This window comes from Corvus kubaryi, unplaced genomic scaffold (assembly GCF_017639235.1).
Source record: "Corvus kubaryi isolate FWS band 111438036 unplaced genomic scaffold, C.kubaryi_AGA036_p1.0 37398, whole genome shotgun sequence".
Taxonomy (NCBI): Eukaryota; Metazoa; Chordata; class Aves; order Passeriformes; family Corvidae; genus Corvus; species Corvus kubaryi.
The window spans coordinates 34,318,317-34,337,668 of NW_024581137.1; the positions used below are offsets into that span (position 1 = coordinate 34,318,317).

Genomic DNA, 19,352 nt, shown 5'->3' on the forward strand with positions numbered 1-19,352 from the left:
AAATCAGGAAAAAAAATAAGGCAACTCTGGCCAATATCAGCCACTAAATATAGCCTTTCTCTTACCTCAATGCATCTAATTCTAAGATATGCATTTATGACTCCATCCATTTAGTTGAAAAGGGAAAGACCACACCAGGATAAGCAATGAAGAGTGGTCAAACACATAACTTAATGGCAGTGCATGGAAGCCACTACAAAAAAGCTAGGGGAGAATGAAACATTTTGTGGTGCAGCTGAGTAGCTGATTTCTGTACCCAATCCACCAATATTTTCCAAGCACGGACAGCTTTTCTTGAAATTAAAATACAGAACACAAATCCCCTTTCCCACAAAAAACCTGACAGTTTAGTAAAAAGATGGAACTAACCAAGTAAATCTGACTGCATGGCATTTTAGGAAAAGGACAGAAATAGCTGCAGCTATTGAAAATGATATACTGCTGAAATATTTTTGTGATTATGCTAAAAGTCAATCTGACTCCTTGAAAGAACTCTTAAATGGTTACTGCTTCCTCAAATAAAAGCTACTTCGTATCTGCTCTCCTTCTTTAAAAATACACTGAATGTAGTTGCTTCAAAGTGTCAGATCTGTACTTCTCACTGTCCTTTCAAGACATTTGGAAAAGACATAGCTGACAAAGAGGAAATTAGTAGATCAGGAAATAACCCATAATAAATCAAAAGACAGTCAATGTAGTATTTTTTTTATTTCTGTTATCATTAGATTGGGTGTAGTAAAGCAGAAATCTTTACTTTCCAATCACAATGCAGAGCCGTCCAAATCAGAAAGTCACATTCAATTTGGTTTATTTGCATGAAACTAATACCTTTAGCTGTCTTCCTCCACCCCTCCTCTCCTGAAATGATGAATGTTTGAGGCTGAGATCCAGATACCTCAACCAACTTTAATAACCCCTCTTTAGTTCCAGAAGAAAGGAAATGGTTTGTAATACCCTAAAGTCCCTTAGACACACTGATTATTTCTTTTCCTTCTGACTTCTGTCTCTGCAGATCAGCTCTAACCCAGAAGCTATGAGATCTGATAGAAGAGCTGTGCTGTACACATGCTAACAGGCCCTGCTGGAAGAAGGGGTATAAAGCTCAGACTATTATCTGCTAGCCCATCTACTGCAAACTCTGAGTTCTCATTTGCCTCACTTGACCAGATATGTGGCTGCAAAGTTTCAGATACTTCTTCAGGTAACTCTGGCTTAGAAAGCTTAGGTCAGACCACTGTGAAACAGAAACAACATCATGGGCAGAGATGATGAGTAGTGCAAATAATCCTCATAATTAATGGGTAATGTAGATTTTTATTTGTATGTTCAGGGAAAAAAAACACATTAAGAACATAAAAAGCACTTTCTGAAAAAGACAGAAATATTGAGAAATATGGTTGGTGCTACTCTATCAATCAATGGTATGGGAATGTTCACATAGAAGGCCAGCCCCGTGCATTCCAGAAATCAATACAGGATTGAGCACATGTTGAGTCAGATCATCAATAACTGTGAGATACTATTTTTGTTTTTGTCACCCCCACCTAAACACAGACCAGCAGTAGCTGAGAGAAGCAGTGTGAACCACTGCTTAAAATTCTCCCAACTAAACCAAGGGATATTCAATGCAATTTCCATGTTGTTGCTGGAATTCATTCCATCTCTGGATACTGCCAAACCAACCCAACTAGGGATGACTCATCTGCAGGGTTTCATGAAGTACTTCTGAAAGGCATGTGTCTTGCCTTTGGAATGCTCTGGATTACACCAATAGTATGTTATGCTCCAGCATGGGGGAAGAGGATATTCCTGACTCTTCCCTACAAAGATATTCCCAGTCTGCACTCTGCAGTATCAACTGCATGCTCCATTTATTTCTCACTACCTAAGGAAAGCATTGAGCATTCATTCCTTTGGCAAATGATATCACCCTTTCATTCCAACGTTGCTTCTGAGACAACAATTTTTGCTTGCATAGGAAAACAAATGAAAAAATTGTCCAATCCCTCATTCTTCCCTGTTTTCCTATTTCTAACCTTGTGGTAAAGAGATGTATGATGAGCTACAGAGGAAAAAATTTGGGAGTCACAGCTAAAATACTGTCAGCACATGAAGCAGAAATATAAAAACCCAAAGAAGGGCAAAAATAAAACATGTAGAAAAAAAATATTCCATAGGAGGTGAGAGTAGAAGCCAGCAGGACTGTTTCATTTTAGAAAGCATCTGATAGAGCACATGGCAGTACACATGAATTAGTGAGTAAACATGTCCACTTGGCTGATTGTCATTTTTCCTTTAATGCATAATAACTAAAATTGAACCCAGTATTTGTAGCACAACATGTTGTAGAGCTATGAAATTTACTACTACTTAAATTGTATTAATGAGCCAACAATTTCATATGACTTGAAATTGGGTAAGAATTTCATATTTACAGAATATACCACTCCTCACATTTGAGGACTGAAATCAAATATTTTGCTGACTGGAGTTAGGCAAAAATGTCCTTGCCAGTAGATTTTTACATCATTGTCTGTCATGGCTGATAGACAGCTTTAGTTGAAGCTCCTTGGTTCTGGCAACTTTCAGCATTTCACATTCTCCTATGTTAGATTAAAAACAGTCCCAGAAAGAGGTAAAGAAAATGAAGAAATTCCATGGTACTCATCTCACCTAAATCTGGATAATATATCAGGAAAGACAGGAAAACATTAAGGGTTCTAGCTTCAAAAATTTACCAAATTAGCACAATTGGTATCTGAAGTTCTCCCTGCTGCATTCCAGCCAGCTCTTCAGCTGTCCAGAGATGCTTCACAGATCTATCTCTATTGATGTTACCAGAATTCCTGAGGTGAAATTTCTTAGCAGTTTCTCAGAAATGGCTTCAAAAACCTATTTATTGATTTGGTTTCTCAGAAGTGGCTTGCAAAAGCTCATTGACAGTCACACCTGAAATGAGTTTCTACTTCCTTGTATCTTGCTCTCTGAGCCCCAAAAATTGAAAGGAAAAAGGTGTATTAGTCAGCATTTGCAGGATTTATTGAGACCACTTTTTGCAGAAAGTCTTTAGGAAGGAAAACAGAGGCCTATTGTGGAAATTTGAGTACACTCAATTATTTGAGTACACTCAAAGTACTGTGTTTATCATATCTGGGCAACCTAGCTATAACAATAAGGTGTGCGTTCATCTCTAGCTGTTGGGCTGGACTGTTATAAGGTCATGCATTTTGTGAAATAAAATTGGGCCTCTCTCTCAGAAGGCCTAGAGAAATAACTGGATCAGGACTGAATAAGGGAATGTTTCTGTAGCAAAATGGTAATATAAATGATATGGGGCTGACTAATAATACAGTCTGTTTCCACTAACAGAATAACATGATGATCTATAGAACTGAAATCCAGACTCTGAGCTAAGATGCTATTTTTTTCTTATTTTCCATCTGAGTCAGTTAGAACAAACCTGTGTTCAAGAGACCAAGTTGTGTACTTTTTGCTTCCCCATTTAATCATATGTGGGTATCCCCATCTGATCTGAAGATGCACAGAAGATATTCCACATCGAAAGCCCTATAATGGTGATTCGAAGACAGATCCAACTCATAATGGATTTAAATGCAAATTATCTATGGTCAGTTTGAAAAGAAAATAAGTAGTTCCCATGGGTAGAACTGATGTCCTTTAGCTGAAAGAGCATGAATCCAGGATACATGTGCAAGCACAGTGTCATATGTGTCTCTCAATTCACAGGTTTTAAAGTTCCATTTCTAAAAAGGGGCACATCCAACAATGTGAGGATTAGACAGAAGCTCAGCCATGCCAAATTCCTGGCCACCATTTTGTCCTATGTGTGTTTTTCTAATGGCAAGGGTAGCCTGTCTCATTGCTTTCCATGCAGTGAGTCATACCTCCTCTGTTTAAGAGTATCGAGATAGAACTTTAAATTAATGGAGCAAACTGTTATGGCTTTAGTCAATCTTCCTCTGTGTGCTTAGAAGGGCTACCCCAAATCTGCTCATTATCTTGCAAAATCAATCTAGTTTAAGGATTATTCTTCCTAGAAATGCCATTTCTTCTCTTGAAAATTTTGTTCAAAACATTAAGCAGCATGTACATCATAGAAGAATCTGAACATGGGATCTGAGCTAAGGTCTTAACCAGTCTGAAAGAACACATTGGCTGCCGAATACGATATCCAGGCAAATACAAGTCCTCATTTCAAAGGTAATACACAAACACACACACATACATATATACACACGTACATAAATCTGTATGGCACATTTGCAGGCCTAAACTCCTTGTGAAGTAGTTTTTCAGCATAGCAAATTAGAAAAATATGCCCAGAATTAAAGGTTACTTATCAGGTTGAAGCAGCAACTTCAATTCCAGCAACTCCCTCCCACTATGTTACATCTGATAATGTACCCAAGTCCAAACAAAAACTTAGTTCAAAAAGATGTTTGGTCCTTGAATGTAAAATGACACTTAGCTTACACAATTAGACAGGTAATACATATCCTTCCAAGAGAAGCAATTTTTACCACAGAATTATCTGCGTTTTACTAATCTCTGATTGTTAAGTTTTACTTGCTGAAACTTTTCCATATGGCTTTTTGAATACCACTATCCTGTATTTAATTACTACAGAGGGATATTAATGAAGAGGTTTGAAATCTGGCCCAAGCCCTGTTCCACAGTTTGGACAGTTTCATGGAGATAGAGCCAGTGAGCTGAACACTTCTGTCAATACGAGGCTGTGCCACTTCACACACAAAAGCAGTGGCAAAAGAGGACTAAACAGACATACAGAAATAAACCACTCAATTATTTTGTAATTGTCCATGAACTTCTAAACCAGCGTGACTGTAAAGTAGCACTGAGTGAAGTGAAGCACTATTTTGCTGACCTAAAGGACAGTCAAACAGGAATTAGGAATTGGTGGAGTAGTTCTTGTAATCGAGACCATTTTGATCAAGCTGGAAGTCAGACGCATGTCCAAAAATGTGACGTTTACTACCCAATTTTAAAGGCAAAACATGATATTGAGCAGAACCAAGGCAAGGGTAGGCAGCTTGAGTGCAGAGGATGCGAGGAAGTTAACGTGGGTGGGAAAGCATGTGTAACTGCCTGGATGAGGAAGTGGTACACCACAGTTACTTCATAAGTGTGAGGGATTTATGAACTAAATCTCCTAGGGACTGTTTTAAATAGACAAAGAACGACATGCAGTCCTGACAGGCTTTTGTTGGAGAAGGCTGGTTGCCTTCTAAAAACACTGGACTGTCACTTGTACTTTTACTAAAAATGCCTACTTTTGACCTTAACCTTTTCATATAAACAGTGGGGAGATGCACTATGTAGTAAACTCTTTTGCCTAGCCTATAACCAATGGCTTCCTCAGTCTTACCTGACAATGGAAAACATATTCTGGTGTGGTTTTCTTGAACTTCATGTTCCACACCAAGGCTACCCCATCCGGTTCATGTGGAGCATCTTCATTATTGTTATAAGATGCAACCATCAATTCAGGGTACTAGAAAGGAAAAGAAAATACAAATGAAATAACATGGATGATGAAAAACCTACACAAAATCATATGAGACAGAAATAATCTACACTAAACGTGCAATATCTGGTTTTAATTATTATACATGCTAGTTCAATCATACTATTCTGCTTCATTTTGGTTTTACATTTTACTCATCCCTAACATCCTTAAAGCCCCAGATACTTGCTCTCTATCAGTTATTCTCAAATATCACAAGGGCAATGTTATTTTCAGCAGGTAATTCTTAAGAAAAGACAACTAACACAATATTTATAAAGGGAATGAAAAGGAAGGAAGAGGGAAAATTTGAACGCTTGAATAATTTTAATGTATTTGCTTAACTATCTCTTCAGGGACAAACTGCTGTCTTAATTGATTTTGATAATAAAACACTACAACCATAGGGTTGACTTGCTTTTATTCTGAAATTCACTTTTTTTTCAGCATTCCTGAAAACTATTCTTTCTTATTTCATTATGCACTCTTATGCACTTATGCACGGAATCAACGTGAAAGCTCTTCTTGATGACTCAAATGGCAAACAAAATATTTTCTTCACAGAAGCTCAATTTTGCAAGATGCTGAGGTCATCTTGTAAAGCACAGGGTGACCTTGAATTCCACTGACTCAGCGAGATTGATGCAATAAGCACTTTAAAATCAGATCTACACTTTCTTGTATACCCATTATCCACTGTTGTATAGGAGTAGATATGGAACACCCATATGTATTTGCTTTGTTTATATATACCTATCTATATATACATAATATCAAACGTGAAAAATCAGAATTTCACACTGTCTTGATGACCTTGCATCATGTTAAAACACCATAAGAAGTACTAATTTATCCACAAAACATCAATTACTTTCTGTCTACATAGTAACTCCCAGTTGTCCACTCTCACGTTTGACGCTAGGCACCTCTGGTAACCTCTGTCCTTCCCTCTATTTGCCCATTTAGAGGGATAGGGCAGTGGACATTATAGCATGTCCAGAGAAAAGCATGTGGCTTCTGCAGACCAACGAGTCAGCAGCTCAGGTTCTGCAAGACCTACATTCTCCTCCTGTAAACCAGAAATGTTTTCCCTCAATATTTCTCAACAATTTCCCTCAATTTCTGCAAGTTATTGTCACTTTTTGTCTTTCCCAGGTAGATTCCTGCCAAGCCATCCACCACTTTACAAGAGAACAGTGAAGCTAGTAGATGCAAAGGAAGCAGGACAAAGAAACTGCCATTTGGGAGCTGTGAATTTGGTCCAAATGCACTTTAACAATAAAAAAAACCCAAACCACCACTCTTTATATCATTATTATTGGGGTTTGAAACTCTCTGCTCTCAAAATCCATTTGGAAGAAATAATGCACGCAGCTGTAACTTCTGCCACCAGCAGCTGTTACTTCCCACTTTCTGTACACTTCCATGGATAATGCATCAAAGAGCTGATGATTTTTCTATCCAAGCTCATCGCTCCAAATTAGCCTGGCCCCATGTGTGGAAGAATCAGCAATGACACATGGCCACCATAGCCTCCCTTTTCCCATTTGAAGGAAGCTCTGACTAGGTTGTACCTACATCCCTCCAGACCCTGGCTGCTGGCACACCTTGTAAGGACAATTCAGCACCCAATTCACTTGCATGGGATTTAGAGGATGCAGTAGACCAACCACGTCTTCTCCCTCATCAAGACCTGAGGGAGACCTGAGGGTGGATTAATCCCACACCTGAGATACCACCTCTCTGGACACAGTTGTGCCAACCATGCCCTCAACTGCTCTCATCCATCTCACCCCTCTCCTCTCCCACTCCTGCAACAGAGCTTACAACCACTTCTGAACAGCGAGCTCAGCTTCTCCTTTGAACCTTTTCATCCCACACTGGCCCATGTCCAAGTAAACAGAGTGTGCAGCAGGCTCTTGGCAGGCCATCATGTTTTGGCTGAACAGGTTGGGTACCATTCACACGAGTGGCTAAGCCTGCAGTCATGAAGGGGCAGATACCTGGGCAGGCAGAAGCAACAACCCCTCCTGCCAGCATGACTGCAACCAGCTAGGGTGTGTGACCTGCTCCAAAGTACCAATTCTGAAGCACTTTGAGGCTGCCTCATGCTCCTGGGAAGTTTAGTGAGCATGGTTAGCAGCACGTCTGGCCATAAACAAACACTGACTCAAATCTTGCTGGTCTATTGGTAGGTTTTGCAATCACTTTATGTATTTGACTGGAAACACAGTTTAAAATTTACACAGATGCTGGGGTCATAGCTAGCTGGGTTGCACCATTATGAGGCTTTTTGACCCTTAAAAAAACAGAGCTAAATGCAGCACCCTAAATCCTCTCTGCCATTGCACACTCCAGTGCTCCACTCAATCTACTTCCACTTACACAGTTTCAGTCCTCACCAGGTACCCAGATGTCCTGCAACTGAAAACAACATGACAACGGTGCTGTGCGAAACCTCATTCAAGGCTGTTGCCCGAGAGTCAAGAAAGACACATCACTATCCCCGAGACCATGGTTTTCTTGGCTTTAGGCTATCTAAGTTAGCTCCCCTCCCATGCACATAGTAAGGTGATATCATTCTTTGTGTTTACTCTCAGTCTGTTGGGCCTTTCCCTAAGATCCTTAAGCACCTAAGCCATTTTCCTGTTGCTCTGTGAAAGAATCAAGGGGCTAGAGAGTTAACTTGAAGGGTATGAATGGTCCCACATGTTTGAGACCATATTGTACATGTGACTGGGAACAGAATAACTTGTTTAATCGATGTATCAATGTCCTTTGTTTGATTAAGCTTCTATTTACCTCCAGGCTGTTTCGCAGCAGCAGTTTTATCGCAGAAAATTGAGCAATGTGTTCTGCAGTTCCCATGATTATTCAAGTTATTCTTTGGCACAGTGGACACTGTCATGTCCTGGAGCGTGTGTGAGCAGCAGAGCTAGTGGTTAGGTGAAATACCTCTGCCCGGCTCCACCTCCTGTCCCATGGATACAACTTAAAGCAGGAAAGCAAGGAGGCAAGTCCCTACTCCCAAGCTACTGTAGGGCAGCATGCAGAAGCCCCCCACACAGAGGAGCCCCTGCTGGGGTGCCAGGGAGCTGAGCATGAGGAGTTAACAAAGAGGAAGGCAGGCGGGGCCACCCTGGAACAAAGAGGTGGGAAGCAGAACATGCCTTCAAGCCCCAGGGGCTGAACAATTACATTTGGCAGTGCTCTTCTGAGGCGGCTTTTTTTCTTGCTGCCCTGGGAATACAGTAAGAGCTGTCTGTTAGGAAAATATCAGATAAGAATTCCATGTAATTTCCAGCCCCTGAACAAGTGAACAGTTTAAGATAAGTGTTTCCTCAGGCTTATATTTGATTTCTGTGGAAATCCATATGTGCTTAAAGGCCACCCACATCACAATAGTGCATACCTGTTGCTAGACTGATATTTTGTATGAAAGCAAAGGTATAAATCCTTCATTTCACGCATGGGGCACAAGATGGCTATTACAAGAAGCCTCTCTGCAGCTGGCTGTTGTGCACCCCCCAGACCTCCTCAGCCTACCAGCCACACTCACTGGGATCCCCCCGACTCTTCTCCTCTCTGCTGCCTCCACGTCCTGAGTGCAGTCAGCTGCCGCCTTGCCTGGGAAGTACCCAGAGGGATGGAAGCAGCTCTGCTGCCATTTCAAGGGGAAAGAGAGAAGCACAGATTCAAAGTCCCTGTGCTCCTTATCCACTGCCTCTCTCCAGTCTGCACACATCATTTATGTACTTGACCTTGACCACTTGCTCTGCTCATGTGCATATCTAATGTGGTGCAGAAAGAGCTGCTCCTTCTAAGATTAGGCAAAGCTTGTTCTTAACACTGGGCTGAACTACATCTATAGCACCTTTGCTGCCCACACCAGGCTGCACCAGGTCTCTGGAGACCCTGTGGCATGACTGAGGCTGGGTTTCGGGCCAAGTGGGCAGACTGGCTTGTGCTCGCATTTTTTAGCTCCATGTCCTCTTGGAGCAGTTTTGTTGCATCTGTATTGTGGATTTAGGAGCAGAGTGTCCTTGGTTCTCTCCACAGGGAAACCAGATGCTTTGCTCCAGGCCAGAACCTAGGAACAGGCTAACAATGATGAAACAGGACAAGGGGGGCTGGAGTAAAACCAGAACTAAATTAATTTAACAGGACCTGTGATGATGTCTGTGTGTGCTAATCCCAGCTCTCCAACAGAGTAACTAATTAACCTGGTTTCTGTACTTTGCTGATGTGACTGTATTGGTTTTGGAGAGTTTAAGCAGGTCTATCATCAATTTTTTTCTGCAATGACTGCCTTGCAGTGCACAGAAACTGGGTACATTTCAGGCATGTTGCTTTGGTATGCCCCAGGGCAGCTGCAGTCTCCTCTTCCATCACTTGAAGAGAGGACCCAGCAGTTTTTGAAAGACCTCTTTTCAATCTTTTCAAATTGTTCAGATACTTTCACCTTTTTATTTTTAGTATATTAGAAAAATTAATTTTATTTCTCACCATTATTTTTTGAATTGTATATACTACTATGTATAGTTACGCATATTTAGTAAATTAATTTTAGTTAGTTTAATTTTAAACCTTTTGTCCTAAAAATGTTTGCATGGGCTGAAGTAGTGAAAGGGAAAGGAAAAGTAAAGACTTCATCTTGGTAGGTTTGTTAACCTAGGGTTCAAACACAATATCCTGATTTTGAAGACCAAGTAACATATATAAAAAAAAAGAAGCTGACAGCTTCATTATTGTCCATTACTCTTCTTTAAAGAGAAATGTGCTTTCACTCACACAAGGCCCTGCTGTTATCTCAAAAATAACATCCTGCTCTGCATAAAGAAGAGCACACAGAGGCTGCCCATAAGTTTCACTGGGAGAAGTGGAAGTGATACGGAAATATGTCTCCCAACTTCACATCTTACCTGAAGAGACCAATCCATGCAGGTGACGACACGATGCTTTGACCAGTGCTCATCATAAAACTGCCGGTTAAAGGAAAGGTTGGCTCCTGCTTGAACATCTCTGTGTGAATTCAAACAAAGTGATAAATTTTCAAGTACCAGGGTTCAAATGCTGTGAAAAGCAGTGCAAAGTTTTCGACTACTTCTCAGATCTCTGCTCAGCCTGGGGAAGTCTGCCACCTTGATTTAATTGCTCTCACTGACTGTCTGGCTGAAAATGATGCAACAAGGAACACATTTTAGATCTGTTTCACAAAACCACATTTCTTAATTTCTCACTGCCTGCCTGACTCTTCCGGGTCACTCTGGGCTCTCTGCCCTCTTTGTCTCTCAGGATGAACCCAGCCCTGGCATTCAGTTCCCCCTTTTCTGAACCTTCACCTCCAAGCTATAACCAAACCTCTCTTACTTTTGACTCCTGAAATCTTAAAGGTACAGCACCTCCTCCCAGAGGTGGAGAGAGCAGATGCTGTGTGACACTGTAAGGACAGGCTGAAGTTCAGTGCTGGTCCAACACTGCCACACTGATGCACTCAGCTGGTCCATAGGGATGGTGTTCTGGGTTAACCTCCAGTAACTTCAGTGCAATACAGCTCCTGATTTGCCATGAGGCCTCAACAGATACATAGCTGTTACAACCTATGTATTTCCTCTCCAACTAACAAGTTTTACTGCTTTGCTCCCATATCAATTCTGAAAACAAAACTTGTCACTTCTTGTCTTAGCTGTTTAGATTGCAAATGCTTTGGGAGATCATAATTTTATCCCCACAATGCATGGTATAGTGGGATCCATTACAGACCTGAGGCAGTAGTAGAATATAAACAACACTAATTCGAATCTGTGAAAATATCATAAGCACACACATGTACACCACTGGAATGTACACGTTTACATGTACATGTGTATACACACATTTATCTATTTCAGTTATTTGTTCAGAATTTTAAATTTCACCCTAAAAATGAAACAAAAAATTAAACCAGCTGAATAATATGTCAAGTTAAAAAAAAACCAAAAACCCAACCCCAGATCAGTCAAGCACAAAGCTATTTTACAATATAATTTCAGATGACAAAGTAACCCAGGCCTTCACAGAGAAATTTTGAGCTTTTCTTAGCTGTAAAAATGTTAAATTCTGTTTAAAGTTAAGGCTTCCTGTTACTTGAATTCTCTTTATAAAACTCATTTTACAAAAGCAAAAAAAACCCCAAACTGACCCATCTTTCTCTTCTACATCTCTGCCACTGTAGTCAAAGAAGATGTCTGAATCTTCAGCCAAAGCTCTCTCAATTACACGTATTGTGCGGTCAAAAAATATCAGGAATTCTTCTGAATGGAGAACTTGTTGCTTTTCTTCTTCTGTCAGTTCTCTAGGAGGAGCTTGGAAAATGAAAAGATATAGTTAGGAGTATGACATTTCACCCCTTTCCCAATGAATCAACATCTTCAGTGGGTTTCTTTTGACATGAAAGCTTGCTGTAGCAATGTCAGGAGAAAAATCAAAGCTTTACTCTTAAAATCATGACTAAGAAGTTTTTAATATGTCTAAACATACTCCTGTATATTCCCAGAATGTAGCCTCTACATAGACGAGATCCTATATCTAATGTATTTATTATTCTGAAATGGAAAATTCTTAAACCCCCCAAATTAAATAAACGCAATGTTCCTATTTCAGGAAATGGCCATGACTGACGTTTAGGCAATACCTAACTGGAAAAGCAGAACACTTATGTAACAGAGGACCTGTCAGAGGAGCTGAAGATAAAATAATCTTCTTAACTTATACTACAGTTCTTTGTATTAAAAGGGTTCACATAATCTCTCCCTTCACTTCTTCCAATTTCTACTTGGTGTCACTGATAAATTCTGTCTTTGCTTCAGAGCTTTTGTGAAGTAATGAACTGAATAACCAAAGATATTCTCTGAGGCAGAAAAACTGAAAGCAACCAGCCAACACCAGTTTCTTTAAGGCAGCGTTATTCCTTGCAGAGGAACCCTAAGACTCAGAGCAACAAATGTCACTGATCCATGGGCAAAGCTGCCCTGGGAGGGGGAGGGGGTGTCTTGGGCAGCAGTAAGAATAGCCTGACCCCCACAAGATGAAGTTGATTCTTTGCATGTACACAGAGATGATAAACCTTTACTTCCAATATTTCCAGTTTGGCCCTTCATTTGAAAAATACTATGTTTATAGAATGCACCAATGCAACGTCTCCATCAGTTTAATGACCTGTTGGTAAATTTTAACTCAAATGTGAGAATCAGGGGGAATGAAAGTTGAGATGCTGCTGTTACTACAGTACAAAATTCTATTCTCAATTACACTATCAGGGTCATATTGATATTGTGGCAATATTGTGTATTGATTATGCATTTTCCCACATGTGCTTTTGAATCATCATTTTGGTTATACTTCAGAATTACTTGTATTTCAAGAAATGACACTAACATCTTTACAGTTACCCCAAACCAACCCTGCAACTAGCCTGAATTCCGAGCATAAAAAGCTCTGTTGACAGAGAATTTTGTTCCAAATTTATAATTACAAACACAAGCAACATATCATAAACAGATTTATTGCAAAATTACAGAGAGTCCTATGTAAGAGTTTAACAAGTGATCAAGGGTCTCCTACATTTGGCTTTACACTATAGATTTGAGGTGTTTACCTGTGAAAATGACCTTGCAGTCTCCCTAGGCCATACTGGGTTAAAACATCAGCAGCCAAAAAGGGAATTCAGCAGTTCAGAGAACACCCACTATACAGTGAAGTTTAACTCCCAGCCCTGTCATACATATCTCAATGTTTAATTAAACAGTGAGTGACACAGTTTCAAGCTGCAACTCAAAATGATTTTCTAGTTTCTCTGCTGTGCCACACAGTTGCTTTCAGTGATCAGGGAGATGTGGCCCCTGCTAACCATCTGATTTTCCTGCGCTTCGCATTGGATTCATGCACTCCAGTGCCCGAGTACAATGACACGACCAGGCCCCAGGGCAGGAACGGATGGGAAGGCACAGCAGCAGGCAGGAGGAGTGTCATGGTCATCACTCCTGCAGTACTCAGCTCCCCCTGCTCTCAGAGTTGCTGCGGTTGGGAGAGGCTGCTATCACCACACTTTGCCTCAAGTTTGCCTCAAGCGGTCAAAGTGTTAGCTCTGAAAGACAAAATCTCTGCACTACACCTGAGCTAAACAGAGAGGGTAGGAGGAGCAATTTGGCCCTCAGGAGACCGAGCAGCTAAGAAGTTAGAAACGCTAGCCTTTGATGATCTCCTGTGGCCTTGGCCCTATGTTTCCTACCAAGCAGGTTACTGGCTCCTGTGGAGCTCCACACATCCAGAGAATATCTGCATCCCCCCACATGGTCCCCCTGAGTAGCAGAGCGACAATTACCAAGCAGGAGCACGATTTGCCCCTAAATGCTTTACACAGAAGCAAAGCATGTGGAAGGAAAAGAATGACTAGCAAAAAGTACAGCTTGACCTATTGCAGCATCTACTGCTGAATAGTAATTGGCACTGAGGGAACTCATCTGGCAAGGAAGCCTGTAATGAGGCAATATCCCATCGTCACCACTAAAGCACTGCTTTCTGAGAATCAAAGACAACAAGCATGACAATGCAGCAAAATGGCATAAAGAGGGGGAAAATAACTGCAAAGGCAACTGGAAAACTCATTTAAAGCTGCTCCAAATGGTAAAAATTATTTTCTAAATCAAATCCTCTCTACAGCTTGGAATACAAATTTATTACTCAGCCATTTGCTGACTATAACTGCAAAGCAAATACAACCCAAAATCAATAGAAATGGAAAGGCAAAAAATAAACAACTTGGGAGCTGTGGAGTGCTCACAAGCAATGGTGGCACACATGATTGTAGTTCTACCTCAGCAAAATCTCCCTTGCAGTTAGCAATGATCTGTGGGAGGCCAGCAGTCTATTAAACCATCAGGAACACCTTGGCTAAAGTTTTTAGGGCATAAATCAGCTTACCTCATTCATCTGACTGACACACCAGATGCCCCCTGGCGAAATTAAGCTTCATATTTTAGCCTTATTTTCTTCTTTCATTCGGCTGCCTCTGAAGTTTTATTTGAGGCAATCTCTTCTTACAAGAATGTTAACATCATTACTTTTTCCAGTCTAAAACATTGCTATAACTACTGTAAATACATGAAATATAAGCAAAAAGCCCCAAACAGACAGGTTTGCTCTTTCAAATACGGAGGTTTTCTAACCATTTATCTTTCAGAGCCATTTCAATTTTCTCCTTGTTCCTTCTCTCTGTCTGTCCATTACCTCAAATAAAATAAAAAGAATCCATGTAATTTTCTGCAATTTTTCTTCCGATCTGGGAGCTTACAGTGACTTTGATCTCAGCTTTCAAGAGACACAGGCTCTCTTCAAGGAAAACTGAGAAACTTAAGTAGCTGATCAAAGAGGTTTTTTGTTTTGTTTTGTCACAGAGACCTATGTGATATGACAATATTTTCAGAAATTCCCTGCAAGAATACAGCATTTGTCATCAAGTATCTGCTCTCACTGGCATAAAACCCAAACCAACCACATCTAACCTTCTGTGCTGAACAAAGCCCGGTGCAGTGTGTAGTTTACCACTGCTAAATGTTACATGCTTATTGCCTGGAGTGCAATGAGAACTCCTGCAAAGGAAGCTCCATAGTTTGCTCGTTTTGACACCACAGCTTCCTAAGGAACTGTTGTGCCTGTGCTCTGATCCCCCCTGGAGAAGCTGAACCCATCTGTGGCCCTGCACAGCTCATGGCAGCAGGACCCACGGTGCAGCCACCAAGTCCTGCCTAACAGGACCAGCAAGCATCCCATCTGTCCACGAACACACCAAGACGTCGATGGGATCCTGCACCCACCAGCAGCCTGCTCTCCAAGTGGCTCTGGGGCTATGATGTCAACAACATGTATCAAAGAAGCCCTGTGTTCATGCTGATGTATAATACTGTACAAAATAAAATGGAATTTACATTTAAAATTAAATTGCTGTACAGAGCAATATATGCACAGAGGACACCACAGGGAAAGAAATTGTGAGGTGTATCTGTAATGAAAGATATTATATACTTGTGCTGGAACAGGAAGGTCTAGAATATGAAACAATAATTGAACATGATGTGAACACAACCAATTTATTCAAGACTTATTTACAAAAAATAGGAACATTTTATCATTTCATGTGACTTAACATAATCCTCAGAAATACCATATTTCGCATCAGGTCCTTTGTCCATAAATTTCTTTGGACAAAACAGAAAGAAACAAAAAATTATATTAAAACATCTTCTTGAATCTTTAATAAAATTGCTGCAGACTCGTTCTTATTCAGCAGAAGCATGTTTGTCGTAAATACAACATAAATAGGTGGGTAACAGTGCAGGATCAAATTTACAAATATTCAAGTACCAGGATTTGAGTCTTCTCCCAAGAGAGCTAAAAAAACCTTAAAATATATATATATAAAAAAAACAAAACAAAACCCCACATTTAAATAAATATAAAAAAGATTCTCCTGGAATTGCAGAAATTCTAAAAACCTGACAAGAGAAATGAAGTCCGTTAAAGGAAAAAAAACCAAACCAAAAGAAAAACACCAAAAGGAGTAAGTGAACGAAAGAAAGGGCAAACTAATAAAAACAGTAAAGCAGGAAGCAGCATTGCTATCAACCCAGAGATATAATGAGAGACAGAAGGAGATTATTAAAACCCCTTAAGAGCTGTATTATTTCTTTCAGCATCTATTTAAATCCATGTAAACTTTAGACGTGCTGACGAGGGAGGATGGCTGAAAGGTACAGGGTGAGAACTGCAAGGTCCGAAGTGGCTCTCAGCAGCTTTCAGTCCTTGCCTGCTGATACCTTGTGATCCTCCCGTTTTTCTAGTGCTTTGCACTTTCATGTCAGACTTGATACATGCCATATCCTGCTTGCCATGTGCCATACCATGGCTTGATATATGTCATGTCTTTGTTGTGCTGGCAAGTCCCTTCATGGCATAAACATAAAAAGGAAGATTTCAAGCTTTTTTCAGGGATTTTTTGATTCTGGAGTAGCAAGTTGCAGAGCCTTAGATTTGAATCTGTTCCAGGCAGGGCTGTTCCCACTGCCTGTGCTTCTCCAGGGGCCATGCTGGACACCATCCCTGAGCATGCCCGAGCTGGCTGTAAGGATGGGTCAGCACACCTGAGCTCACTGTGGTGTTGGTGGCAGTGAAACCATGGCATTTCTGGCCACGACAAACCTCACCACAATGTGTCTTGCTTTTCCAATACTGATGCCTGAGCTGTTGAGAGCGAAACCATCCCCACCAGCCCAGCCTGCTCTGTGGACACCTGAGCCCCATGCACAGGGCCAGGGCAAGAGTGAGGCACAGCAGGTCTTTGGAGCTGCAGATCCCAGCCGTTCCCATCACAGCCTTTCATGCAAGTTTCTGTGGGTATGCCCATGGCTTCAGATAAACGCAGGCTGAGGCCCACTTTCAAGACCTAGCCCGTTCCGTTGTTCATGTGGTTTCTACTGACACAAAGAGGAGGCTTAGGTGGAGTTCCAGAGCTCTCTGGTGGTGGAAAGCCCCATCCCACTTGATGCCACAGTTTGGGACCAGTCTCTTGTTTATGTGGTCAGGAGAGGCTGGGAACAGGCAGAGCCCAGCCCAGTTCACCGTCAGGTATCCCACACTCGGTTCTTTCAAAAATAATGGGGAGAACATGCACCTGAGACATGGGTGGCAAGAGGCAGCCTCACAGAAGAGGCACAAGGTGGTCCCAAGGCTTCATACACTTCAAGGGGTCAACAAGTCAGTTCTTCATCTCCCACTCCACTTTGGGGGGCTTAAGCTGTTGCTCTGCCCTTTGAACCTCCATGGCAGTGAAGGTCTGCAAGAGGTGCTGTGCCAGACAGGCTGCCTCAGAGCAGGTGCACTGTGTGTCTTACAGTGATGCTGAGACATGTTCAGAACCAGGGTCAGACCCTGCCAACACCCATGACTGCTGAATAATCCCACCAAACCCCATAGAGCAACTCTGGGGTGTGCGGGGGGAAGATGAGGAAATTAAGCATGCAATAAATGTCTGTAGAATTAAATTGAACTACCTATAAACCATGTTGAAAAAAAAAAAAATCACGTTTCCTCTTAAAATACCATTATAAAAATAGAGCACTCTTGTCCTGTTGGCTTGGAAAGAGGGAGACTGAACAGACTGGATCCAACCTGTAGTTTTTATCCCGAACTATTTTTGAGTTATATTCATGAAAAAGTGGTCTGCCTTTCTCTCCCTGCACTTCTCTCTCCCATGGATTTTTTCTTAACACTCCTATAACTCAAAAAAGGCCACGCTGATTTTTTTTAATCTGTTAAAAAATGTGCTCCCTGAGCTGAAACCAAATTTCAGCCCAGAGCAAATTTTTACGGCTGGGTTATAAATCCCTGAAAAACAGGATTCATAATGGAAGTGCTGACACAGCCTTAACTACTATATAGCAGTGTGAATGGCGCCACTATAATGTCTATTAGAGATTCTTTAAAAAGTTTGCAAAATATTGTCTTGCCTTGCAGAGAAAAAGAAGCCAGAGTACTTAATGCCAACATAAACATGCTTTTAACCCATTATGTGCTAATTTGCAGAAAAGCTATTAATTCTGAGTAGGCACACAGAGTGCAGCACCGACAGGAAATGTTCTTCTAAACTCCTGTTTGACTTGTAACGTGGTTTTAATCACTTCCATGAAACACAAACGATGGCTTCAAACTCTGAATGTTGCTCAGAACATGAGAAGGGTGATTACAACAGAGAGGAAAACGGGATTTTGTAGGCAAAACGGCTAAAGCCAACAGGGAGAGAATGAAACCAAACACTAAAAAATGGGACTCCATTCCATGTCAGTTTGGGAATGATGGCTTCATTTGATTCACAGCATTTAATGCCTGTCACCAGCATGCCACTATTTTATCCACCACAACACATACTGCAGGTCAAGTTCACTTTCTATCAGGCAATGACCAAGTTTTCTTCTTCCTCGAGCCCAATCAAATGTTAGCACCTCACAAAGCCGGTTCTGCTAAAGCAAGCTGTGCCTTGATTTTACAGCCTGCAGCTTGTGTGCCTGAGACCAGCCCAGATGATCTACTGCTCCTGAGGGTCTGCTAGGCAGGGAAGGGGAGCACTGCCATCTAACTAAAACACGGCAAAGAAACAAAAGGTGTTGGCAGTGGTGGTTGGTGAGTAACGTACATAAAAGGCTAACTTGAAATCCCATTAAAAAGTGAAATAAATCAGTCCAGGTTTGTATTTTGATTTTTTTCTTCTTCTCCTCTTGCAGGAGTTTGTGCTTTCTCCCCATGTATAAGCATTAGCATCACTTTTCTGTGGGAATAAATGGGTGTGGGATAAGCTGTAAGTTGAATACTACAGGGACATTCAGCAGCTCAGGGCAATGCTTATGCATGGAGTGCAGTGGCAGAGGTTTTTATGGCTTTCTGTTGCCATTAGTAAAAGAGATACTGTGTTAGGCCAGTGACTGCAAAAGCCCATATGCAAGTTGACCTCACAGTTTTGGAAAGAAGGGTAATTTTCATGAAAAATGAAGTTTTTCTGTTGCCACATTTCTTGCTCATGTCCTCAGTTCTGCCTTTGCAGACCTGCCTGACTCCTGTTCCTGCTGTCTCCACTGCTCCCCTCTGCCCATGCCATCAGTGGCTGGGGCCAATGGGAGAAGCAGAATGATGAGAAGCAGTGGGGGGTGACTTTCTCTCTCTATATTTCTACAAGGACCCAAATGAGCACTGCACACTGCAGGACTTATGGCACGGGTGA

The 19,352-nt window shown here is 41.3% G+C and overlaps 1 protein-coding gene across 7 annotated transcripts in view; it reads right to left on the reverse strand.

The window, feature by feature from the left end:
• DYNC1I1 (dynein cytoplasmic 1 intermediate chain 1) overlaps nt 1-19,352 on the reverse strand; it is a 186,485-nt gene that overhangs the window by 62,352 nt on the left and 104,781 nt on the right. For all 7 annotated transcript variants that reach the window (XM_042044169.1, XM_042044171.1, XM_042044168.1 and 4 more), the window contains 3 exons: nt 11,727-11,889; nt 10,468-10,567; nt 5,408-5,533 (listed from right to left, as the gene is read on the reverse strand). In XM_042044169.1, coding sequence (XP_041900103.1) covers nt 5,408-5,533; nt 10,468-10,567; nt 11,727-11,889 — 389 coding nt within the window. The remainder of the gene's footprint in view (nt 1-5,407; nt 5,534-10,467; nt 10,568-11,726; nt 11,890-19,352) is intronic.